The 12,221-nt window shown below is 37.8% G+C and overlaps 1 protein-coding gene across 2 annotated transcripts in view; it reads right to left on the reverse strand.

The window, feature by feature from the left end:
• LOC117482065 (stress-induced-phosphoprotein 1-like) overlaps positions 1–11,485 on the reverse strand; it is a 26,775-nt gene extending 15,290 nt beyond the window's left edge. For both annotated transcript variants that reach the window (XM_034130054.1, XM_034130053.1), the window contains exon 1: positions 11,265–11,485. In XM_034130054.1, the coding sequence (XP_033985945.1) occupies positions 11,265–11,310 (46 nt within the window). In that variant the 5' untranslated portion in view covers positions 11,311–11,485. The remainder of the gene's footprint in view (positions 1–11,264) is intronic.
• Positions 11,486–12,221: the final 736 nt, after the last annotated feature.

The raw sequence follows: 12,221 nt of genomic DNA on the forward strand, positions 1-12,221 counted from the left end.
TCGTTTCCCCCTCGTGTTTTTAAAGAATGCAAATGCTGTTCAGATTGTTGTGCAGCTGTAGTGAAACAAGTTAACTTAAATAAAAGCATGCTTATTCAAATCATGCAAACAAATACTGACTTTTAAACAAATATCATCCAGACATTTGGTTCATAATTTATTCTAGATAAAGTCAGGGTAATAATAGGTACGAGTACTTTAAGATAACACGTTTATTTAGCTAATCTGCAGCAAATATGAGCTGTAGCTGTTTTAATGCTGTCATTTCACTTAAATCTGAGGTCAGTCGATAAGGAATATATTGAAAGATATAGTCATTTTTCAGTGATTACTCATTCCAAGTTAAATTCTATAAGCAAACTATAATGGCAAGTTTGAAAAGTTAAAAAAAGTCATACATCATCGAATATCAAAATAGACTCATAAGTCAGACCAAACTATTTTATGTTAACTAAAGCACCAGCAGGCGTAAGAGTTAGAGGGAAACCTCCTCCCTCCCTTTATAGTAAACTAAGAGGTCTCCATGCCAAAAATATCCGCGGGCGCCTGGACAGAAATAGCGCTCAGGTACGCAGAGGCACTCTACAAATATTTCACCCTCGTATTCAAATATCAACTGAACCAAGTTATCCAAAAGAGATTCAGTCTAAAAATAAACATTTACACACCAGCCTTTGGTGAAACCCAGATCCATTAGCACAAATTGAATGGTGATAAATGTTCACTCCGCTGATGATACTCTCTCTGCAGAAACAGATCAGTGACCATGAACTCCCAGCAGCAGAAAAACAAACAACAGCTGTGCCGGGAGTCTTTACTTTCGTGTTATTGCTAGACGCCACGCCTGTTTTCCTCGTAGTATTTCAGATGCCGCCGTCTATTTACATCAGTCCTCAGTGAACAAGCAGGAGGACGACTTCAGAGGCTGCAGACAGGATTAACAAAAAGCTTAGCCTGATGAATATCAACGAGAAAAGAAATAGACATAAAATATTTTTGTAAAATTAAAGTGTCACAGGAGAATTAATGTATATATTGGTCCATTAAGGTTTGAGGCAACCACAGCAGAAAGTAGTTTGCGTACTTCCAACATTTGGGATGCATTTACACCTGTCGTCATTACATAGTTGGCCCAATTTAAAGCGCTGACAAGTATATTCTTCAACTGTAATATGTCCAGCTCCAGTGTCAGTTTGGTTTCTAATAACAGTGAATACAGCTAGAATATACAATCAATATATTATAGTTTACTACAGACAGTCCAGATGAACACATTAAAGAAGAATGGGTGGAAGTGGTAACGTTTTTTGACCCCAAGCCCTTTCGGTTATTGTTGGAATGAACCACTAACACTTTATGTTGATTTTTGAATAGAGGATGTTTATATTGATCTTTATATGTGTATGCTGCCCACCACGATCGCACAATCTCCACATTTGTTTGGAAGGACAGTGGCTTTTTTACTTCAAAAAAATTTACTAAAATGCCACGACACAAGTTTTGTACACTTAGGAGGAGATAGTATCAGAAATTCTTCAGTTCTGACATCCAATAATATAAAGATTGACCATGTCATTCCGAGGTTGATGAAAACATAACATGTTATGGGCCCAATGGACTGTAAGAAAACATCCCAAAGACTTAGGAAAAAGAAATAGGGCCCAAAGTTCTTTCCAGGCCAATAAAGACAGGAACGTTTGAGAACAATACCCACATTTAAAATGAAGCCCATTGTATCAGATATTATTAAGATGTACATTTCCATGATGGACACAATCTTGTCAGGTACTGAGTTTCCCAAACTGTACCAGGAAGAACAAAAGAGCCTCTATCTCCAATTTGCTCCAAAAGGAACTGAAAAGGCCATAACTTCCTTATAATCTGTCAAACCACAGAGATAGTTTACCAGCGTTTCCGCCAGGGGGGCGTCTTGCCGTCATGAACTCGAGCCGAGGGCGTCCACATTTTTTTTTATAATTCGAGAGAAGATCGAGTGTTTTTATCGCTTGAAATGACGAAAAGGAAAAAGGCCAAGGACATCCCTCTGTTGGAGGGGCAAAGGAGTCTGGTGGGATTATTTTCGGAGTATTGAAGATCGTTTCCCCGACATCGGCGGTGCCTGCCACAGGACAACACGGAACGTGCGCGCTTTGGACGCGATGAGGGGTGGGGGTGCTAGTGGAGCACGCGCGTGAACTGCGAGCGCCAGAGCCTCGCAGCGGCGAAACTGGCTCCGTGGTAAACTGTGGTAACATGAAGAGCCGTTTGGGAGGCGAAACAGCCGGCGCTTTAAGAGAGCCAAGCCAAATGATCCGGCTCACTAACGTAAAGAGATAGTATCTATCCCCCCCCCCTTCTTAAGAGTTTTATGATCAGCTGTTAATTCCTCTTCTTTTGTACGTTATTATAGCATTTAAAACTCAAAGCCTCCTATTCCGTCTGGCTGTAATGACTTTGGTTCCTAAAAGGAAAGCAGTCCCGAAACATTGGTTTTCCTTTTCGGCCCTTTTCTGGATTCAGACTATTAGTTGATCCCTCAAGCTCTAACTAGACGACTAAGCCAAACCCTTTCCAAAGTGATAAAAAGACAACAGACGAGCCTCATCTTGAAACAATCCTCTGCCAGTAATCTGTGCCGGCTCTTTAATATCATCCACTTGGCGGGCAGGGTTGTTACTCTCGATGCTGAGAAGGTTTTTGACAGTCTCAAGTGGTCTTATCTGTTCAGGGGTCTTGGCTAAGTTTGGATCTGGCCGCTACTTTTATCAATTAGGTCAACATGCTAAAAAAACTCAAGCTAGAATGATCCCCTATTTACACAAGTCAAAAGTTCCCCTGGTACGATGCAGCATAGAGGTTTGCCACTTGTTTTAATGAGCATTTCTTTAAATTACAAAAGTGTTTAACTATTTACTTGCATTTTTCAGATGACATTTTGGCCATAGGACCTTCTTCCACATGAAAAAAAAGCCTACTGTCTATTCGTAAGTCTACTTTCAGTAATCAGAAAATCACTACCAACCTTGATTTGCATTACAAACTCTCTCTCAGAAGGTGATAGTTTGATCCCCTTCCCCTTAGTTCTACATGTTGAGGCAAAAAAGAGTTTCTTCAAAACTCTTAATATACACATTCAAGAATTCCTATGAAAACTCCTGTGTACACGTCCATATATGGGAATATTTTGAATAACCACCACATGTCGAATGCATGTGTAAATCCATTCATCAGAACATGTTGCATTGGTTTTTCTGAAATAATACAGAGGACGTATGTTTTCAATCAATAACAGATCAAGAGTCCTTGGAGAGAGAATGCTGTTCAGTCTCCAGACAACATTCTTCTCTCTCAAACACAAGATGACGACAGGGGGAGAAAACTCTGTCCAAGAATAGTTTCTCTTCCTTTCAGAAACTTCTGGAATGAACAGAAACTAAATCTGTTTGGCATACAACACATCCTGAGCCACAGAAAGACTGAAGGCAGATGAAGAGCAGGAATAACTACAGACCGAGGAATATGCTTGTTTTGGAAAAACACATATAGCCAATGTCAAATTATAGGTTTGAGACTGAGACAAGTTTCCCATCCACACAACTTAAAAATACTAACAGAAGCCTATAGAATACTTGCTATTGTGTATGGAGATCTTGAGCATGGCGATTTAAATTGTGAAGGTGAATATTCTTCAACAGGTGCAACAAAACCACTGAGGGAAGTGAGGGGGGTGTCAAACAATCTGCACACATTCACACGGTCTACAGAGGTGTTATCGCGTGAAAAAAACACCTGTGAAGGTTTGAAGGTTTTTCTCATGATTTTTTATCAGTCTTTTCCCAGAATTATTAGGATTTCAGGCCATAAATGAAGTTAAATATTGAACGCCGAGCTGCAAACAATCATAAAACAGTTTTAATTGAAATAGTCTGATGTGGATGCATTATGTTGGAATAAAACAATAAATGTATACTCATTTGGAGGTCTACTTAAAATATACATTTTGAAGACATCGATGACCATTTTGAAAGTTCAGATTTGAGGGCAATAAAAATGTGTGATTTGAGAAGCAGGAGCTTTATTGTTGGAGGTTTTAATCTTATCACTATCTTCACAATCTAAGCTTCACCCAAAATAGTTTCATTTACACGTTTTAATACTCAGTCCTTCCCATACACCTATTCTTAAATTAAGTTATTATATAACAGCAGGCTGACATTTTAGCTTGAATAAAGATTGGAAGAAACTGCAGTTATTTTTCTGAAATGATGGCATATCAAGGTCGGACTATAGCTACATGAATGAAGTCTTTGTTTGGATACAATATTTGTCATTGTGCAAACACCAGTAGAAATGCAACAAAAAAAGTCACAGATTTCAACATGTATCTTCCCGGAAACAATGCCAGGATATCAATTAGAAGTTCTCTTCCATGGAACCATGAGTGAGAGAGGTTACTGTGAAGTGCTTTCAAACTTTTCTTAGCATTATTCATGAGAATTAAAAAGCTGAAGTGATTCTGCAGAGAACATGCACCGACTGTGTGAGTTAAGTGTGTGTGTTTGACACCTCAGAGTTGGACTCATCTTAAACCTTTCACTTGTGTGTGAAAATTATAAACCATTCATTCTGTTATTAGAACGTCAAAACTAATGTATCCTCTGTCGTCTGGCCATACTGTAATAGTAGCTCATGTAACATCAGGGTGTAAACAACTCAATTTAAATATCTGAGAGCCCCTGTTGGATGAACGTCTTAAAGTATACTTTGCTGGTCAAGTAAAACCTTTTGTGGGTGCTAGTGAATTGTCCGACCGGCCCACTTCAGTACCGGCCCATCGGGGTTCGTCCCGAACGTCCCGACGGCCAGTCCGCCACTGCAAGTATCCCTGCTGACTATTACAACTCATAATGTTTTCATAATGGGAGATCGGCCCACAACCATTAGCAGAATACACCAGGGAACAAATCAGAAACATTAAGTCTGTAATTGGTTGCCAGATTTAGAGTAGCTGTGCTGTCAGATGATGGCTGATTGACAGAAACGTCTCTGATGAACATGCACTTGATGTCTTACTGGTTTTCATTCAGTTTAGGTTCATCATATTTTTTCAGCAGATTAAACACCATGGAAACTTTCAACTATGCAAGAAACAAAAAACTCTCCTAGTTTCCCTGTGCAGCACAAAGATATTTGCATATGAGCTCATACAAAATGGACAATATGTCAACAGCACAGTTTATTTTTAGTTCTGCCATATACCGTGAGTTTCAAACAAATCAACCAAATTGTATCCGACGTTACAGACAAAGGAATGGATTAGTTTTAACTACAGAATGTTTAAGTTAATCAAGTACGCTGCTTGATATGAAAACCACCTGTGCTATAATCTTGTTCTCAAGGCATCCAGGCAGGGTGGCCTTGACCGTTCTTTCCCCTCTTTTAAACACACACACCCATATCAACACACACACACACCCGTATCAACACACACACACACACACACACACACACACACACACCCATATCAACACACACACACCCATATCAACACACACACACACAAACCCATATCAACACACACACACACAACTCTTTCTTCTGTCAACATCAGTGTCTTTCTGTTTACGCGAGAAGAAAAAGCTGAGCATTCCCTTTTTGGAAACTATAGACTTCAGGACTCCAAACAGATTATTTAGTGTGTTTTTTTAACATCAAGTAGAGACATGAGATAAGCATTTAAAATACATATGGTTTCCAGGCACAGAAATACTCAATAAGAGTTATGATTGAAATAATGGCTGCTACTGCGAAAATTAATGTTGCTCCCAAAATACCCACGCAACACCATGCAACACTCATCATTTATCATTTAATGGGGACCTACTGTATCATGCAAAATGCACTTTTTGATGTCTTTTATACATAAAGATGTGTCCCCGGTGTGTCAGGGAACTAACGCAGCATCAGAAAATAAAACCCTCTCTCTTTTCCTCCGTACCCAAATCTCTAAAAACGGGGCTACAACGGAGCTGATCCAGATTTGCGTACGATATGACGTAATATCTGAAATGTGGACCCACGGCCCTATCAGAAACGTTGCTATCAGAAACAATGCCCGACTGTTTTGGACGTAATATGGTCGGTGCATGTTTACACTAGCATCGCTAACACTCAGAGCTAACCTGTACTGGAGAGCATGTGTGTGAAGAAGCAGGAAATAAAAAGGAACTCACTTTGTGGTATAACCGGCAAGAGAGAAAGCCTTTGAGCTCCATACTGTTTCAGAAATAATCCTTGATAATCCATGATATGGCGTTTCATCACGGCAGTATTTAGTTTAGACAGTAACTGCTGGGTCCCGCATGAGCTCAGCCCCCTCTTTTTTTATTTTTTGTTAAGCTTTATACCCCAAATCAGCACTTTTGAAACAGGAAGTGAAATAGCGGGATATGAGGCATGGCTAGAATGGGTGATCTGTTTGGTATTTTGAGCAAAACACTTCATAGACATGTTTTTTATATTGTTATATATCTGAGACCTATGCTATTGCCTAAAAATAGCATGATAGGTCCACTTCAAGAGAAATGCTGTTCTCCCAACTTTCTACTTTATTCCAACTGGTTCTCTTTTGCAGTTTTTCTCAAAACAGTTATTAATAAAACACAACAATGACGGTCTGTCTCACAGTCGAGTACAGGCATTAGCCCTGTGAACAGTTGGAAGGGGTTTCATGCAAGAAAAAATATGAAACAAATGTTGATTTATGGTATCATTTCAGAAAACAAAAAAGCTTCTTACAAAGCTTTTAGAAATTAGAGTCATAAGTGTTTGTCTCTGAAGTATCCTGAAGGGATTTCCATAGAGCGTATTTAGCCGGGATGTTAAGCCACCACATCTTATCTTGTGATCAATGTGGCTTCAAGATATTGGCCTTAACAATAGCCACTACTATTCCGGGTTCATACACAGATTTCTGCTCAAACTAAGAAATAATTTTAATGACCCACGAAGGTTGTTTTGCAAAAATATTTTTGGATGCTGCGATAAAATACAATAGTGGCTTGCACCAATAAAACATAGGATAGTAAATAGGAAAACATAGAAATAATTTGGACAAGTAAAAATGTACTGAAACAAGATATTTGTTCAGCTATCAAAGACATTGCATTCTGTTTTGGTTATCATCATATCCCTTGGAGTATTAAAGTACACGATTATTGGCAATGCTGACTGCATTATGAGAATATTGGATATTTGATTGCTGTGTTAAAATTGTTTTTTTGTGTAGCCATATGAATTTACTTCTGTGTGGTTATTTTATTTAACAATTTCTAAATAGATTTCTTCTGCGATTTTTCTGCGATACGTCCCTGAATAGTATTAGGATATTTCAGGGTATTTTCTATGACATATTTTCAGTGATATCTCATGAGAAAATGTTCTATGTGTCACAATACACAGTTTGCCTTTAAATAAATGTGTCAAAACGTTTGGAAGTGTGTGTCTGGGAGATAATTTCTCGTTATTTGTAAAGGTTTTGCATCATATCTTACACCATCTGAAAGACTGTTTACTTCCCTTTATAATGGTGTCTTGTGTTGTCAGTGATCTGATCTCATTTACAAGACAAAACATAATTAGATTTCCATTAATAGAAACTATGAAAACAGCATTACCATTGTGGTGGCCTCTGAGTCTCTTTTTCATTAGGAAAATCATTTCAAGGAACAGGAAACACACAGCTAATGAGTGTCTGCGGCGAACACTGAATCGTCTGCCCCTCCTTTCCCCAAACAGATCTCACACACACATACTGTACACACACACACACAGGCACACCCAAAGATAAAGTCAAATACATATAAAATACCAAATCAAACACACTTGTGAAAGTATGCAGCCCAAAGTAAAGTCTTCTTCCCTCTGACTCATCCACATCCTTCTTTGCTGACACAATACAGAAACACCACTGTGGTGAGGTCACATTCAAAAGTACACTTCCACTGAAGGCTACATTTACTCGCTTGTTTCTGATTCACTTTACACAATTTCAGGAAGTTAGTTGAGTTATTAAAGACGAGTTCAGTCAGCACCGCATTAACACCCTCTCAATGTCATGGCAGCACAGTCTGCATATCTTTCATCGCAAACAGAAAACACACCTGTTTCAACATTACAAAGGCCATTAAATATTAATAACTAAATAAAGCACTTTAAGAGTTTGCCATTTGAGCAAACACTTACAATGGTTTGGCTTACTTAAAGTATATTTCCAGCTTCCTTGTGGTTCTGAGTTTGTATCGTTATTGTTTATTGCACTTATTGTGAGTCGCTTTGGATAAAAGTGTCAGCTAAATGCAATGTAATGTAGTGTTAAACTCATGGTCTACCTAATAGCTATTTTCTAGGATGTCAACAGTATGTTTAATATAAAGTCTTTAGCACTGTGCTGTTGTTTTGTGAAAGGATATGGTTTGATACTCTGGAAAGAGGAAGACAAGTAGAAGAAGTACACTTTGATTAGAGTCGATTGAGCAATGAATGAGGTAAAGCAACACATCTTTCATAACTAAGTGGGTTTTTTAATAACTGTCAAGCCTTTGTAAAGTTATGAGGAACACAAGAGAGAAGTGCTGCCAAAAGTTTTTCGTCTTAAAAATAAACAAGTTCCGACTTGAGGAGATGAAGTGAAAGCAGAGGTAGGAGCATGGAGTTCGAGAGAGAGAGTCCAAGGACAACAGTATGATGAAGACGGTAGGAAACTCACACTGACTGGAGATAAACATAATTCATGTCTGGAAGAAATAGATTGCAGGAAGAGAAGATTGTGTTATATTGTAGGCGTTTATTTGAGCAGAAATGTTTCAGCTGCAGGCACCGAAGGTCAACCTTTGACTAATGATGTTTTTTTTTTACTGTTATTAAAATCTCAGTGTTGGAATGATATTTGTAAGTTTCCGTCAACAAATGAGTCCTGTAGGTTCGTGCCAGAAGTGTTGTGTTGCTTCGAGGTGATTTTAAATCATCTAAATCAGCATTGACTTGGAAAGATGTAATTATTCAAGACAGGAAGTATTCAACAAGTTATTTTGTACGAGTGTATCTAAATTCAGAAAGGAAAGGTATCTTTGGATTTAAATTTGGAAAGATTGTATCAGCCGTGCATGATAAAGTCAGTCTCTCACAGGATTTTGCAACATGTATAACGAGCATTATCATGGACATGGACAATGTCAAGGTTATGTTCTCTGTAACCAAAGATTGTGATTAAAATGTCAAGAATAGGATCTATAAAAGAGAAGCATTCAGTTTTGTTTCAGCCAAGAATCATATCCAAAATGTCTTTCCTAATTCTCAGTGTAATATTCAACTTTACAGTGCTTTTGTTACACTAAATAGTTAGTTGTACAGCTTAGGGCTGCACGATTTTTGGAAAACATCTAATTGCGATTGTTCTGACAAATATTGCGATTGCGATTCGATTTGCGATATTTGTTTTTAAGCGACCCAACGGAAGTTTATTGTAAAATGCGGCCATATCTCCGGCTAGGAAGGTCGCATCAACATGCTCCCGTCTCTAGTACCCCCGCAGCCCGAGCTACGAGTGAAAGAACTAAACTTACATGAAACTTCCATTGGGTTGCTTTAAAGTCAAGCTTCAGTTTAAGATTCACCCTGTAATAGATGTAAAACATGTGATGGAGCATTACTAACCTGACTCAGGTGGTTTGTTTCACCGAACAATCTAGGAAAGCTCCATTGGAAGCCATTTGGAAAGGGCAGGCACTTTCAAAAATACTTGACAGGTGATTGGATCAATCTGTCTATCACCTTCTATCATGGGCCACTTCTGATTGGTTAACAATGGCTGGTACATGTGGAGCACAGCACTTCTGATTGGTGTGGATGAATGACACACAAGTAAAAAAAAAATATATGTAATTAATCGTTCAGCCGGATGTCTGGATACAGCTGTCTGGATGTAGTAGGTGTCAGTAAATAAACATGCTTCATGTAATATTAACTTTTGATTTGTCTGAGATTCCAACAATGCTTTAATTCAATCTTTTAAACATGAATGAATTATATCAGATGTGTCTTTATGAGAGCTGCAACTGTGGTCAAACCAGTTCATGTGCATTCTTGTGGGGTAGGGATAACTTATTTGCTAGTCAAATATTTTTTTAGATGGGTTTATGGCGTGCTGCCAGCTGAGTCTAAACATCAACGAAAACTATTTGATGTCAAGATGTAGATTAGAAGTGAAGATATGGACATGTAAGGATAATAGCAATACTGGGCTGATGTTAAGCGTGAAGGAAAGGTTGCTTGGGGACAACGCCAATGACAAGTGTATGTCACACATGGTGTGTAGGTAACAATGGGAAAGAATCACAAGTTTTGAAGTCACCAGACATGGTTATATAGCTGCAAAATGAGTTACATATACAAGTTTGATTGTGTTACTTTTGCAAAAAGTTATTTTAACAGTTCTAAAAATCTCTTACACTGCTTTATTTAACTCAGAGCTAAAGCTAAAGCTAGCTCTTACACAAATAGAATAAGCTTTTTATTGTGAATTACTGTGTGTCTATATATATTATACATGTGTTTTAATTATAATAATGTATTCTTTAATGTGTTCATCAAAGCTAGTTTGAATGACTTTGTATACTGCAGGGTAGCTTGTGAATTTACTCCAGGTGGAACTAAAGTCTGATTTAACACTTGATTATATTTCACATCAGTCATCCACATCTGTAAAGTAACTAAAGGTATTAAATACAAGTAGGGGAGTAAAAGTACACCATGTACCTCTGAATTGTAGTGGGGTAGAAGTACAAAGAAGCTTAAAATGAAATTCTCAAGTAAAGTACAAGTACCTCAAATCTGTACTTAAGGACATTAATTGAGTAAATGTACTTGACAACAATAGTTACCAGCTTTCATAAACACTTTAATGCATCAATAATTATAAAACATATCATATATATTATTCTGAAATGGACCAATCTTCACAATGACTACTTTTACTTTTGGTATTTTAAGTATATTTTGATGCTAATACTTTTGTTCTTTTACTTGAGAAACATTTTGAATGTAGGACTTTTACTTGTAACACAGTATTCCTACACTTTGGTACTTTTACTTTTACCTCAGTTCAAGTTTTGAGTACTTCTCCCACCTCCACATGACCCTGTGTCTCCACCTCCTCTCCCCCAGAAAAAGCACCAGTTGATCGGCTGTCTCTCTGTGTTACTCACCGCCTCCTAAGCCCAGCAGCCGGCAGATATCTCTGGTGAACTTCATCAGGTTTTTCCGTCCTGCATTATCGACACACACTAAATAAAATCTAAACTCTCACAAAGTAAAAGACGACACGTTTTCAGTCGTCATTTAAAGTTGACATTTAGCCGGTTAGGCTCCCGTTTACTGTAAAAATTCCGCCCGTTGGTCCTTCTTCAAGTCAAGTCACCAACTGTCGAGCTAACGGCCGTAATGACAAACACGACTTCCGGTACGCACTTTCAACAATAAAACAATGACGTGCGGAATTTGAGACTTCCGGTTTAATCAAAATATCAAAATAAAACCAATAAATAAATAATAATAAATGGGAATACTTCTTAAAACGGTTTAAATGATAAAGTGAGTAAATATAATCATTTTAAATACCTCTTAAGTTATTTATCTTGTGTATTTTGTATGTGTTTATATAATTTGGCCAATTGATTAATAATAATATTAAAAAAATGAATAATAATAAATGACGTGGAGAATTTAAGACTTCCGTTTTAAACAAAACATCCAAATAAATAGATAAGATTAGACTTTTATTGATCCCAGTTACGGAAATGATTTGGTAAAGATGTTTACTCAGAGTATCTCTTATTATTAAAGGGGACCTATCATGCAAAATGCACTTTTTTATGTCTTTTATACATAAATATGTGTTCCCGGTGTGTCAGGGAACTCACGCAGCGTCAGAAAATAAAACCCTCTCTCTTTTCCTCCGTACCCAAATCTTTTAAAAATGGGGGTACAACGAGCGGATACAGATTTGCTGCCGATATTACGTAATTTCCATGGATGTATAATAAGAACTGCATACAGCGTGGGAGGCGGGGTCTCATTCTTTCCTATGAGAGCTGCTCATTGGCGCATGAGGACAAAATGGCCCAACTTTTGAGAGAGCGAAACGTCACAGATTACCCATCATG

The sequence above is a fragment of the Trematomus bernacchii genome, unplaced genomic scaffold, assembly GCF_902827165.1.
Source record: "Trematomus bernacchii unplaced genomic scaffold, fTreBer1.1, whole genome shotgun sequence".
NCBI lineage: Eukaryota > Metazoa > Chordata > Actinopteri > Perciformes > Nototheniidae > Trematomus > Trematomus bernacchii.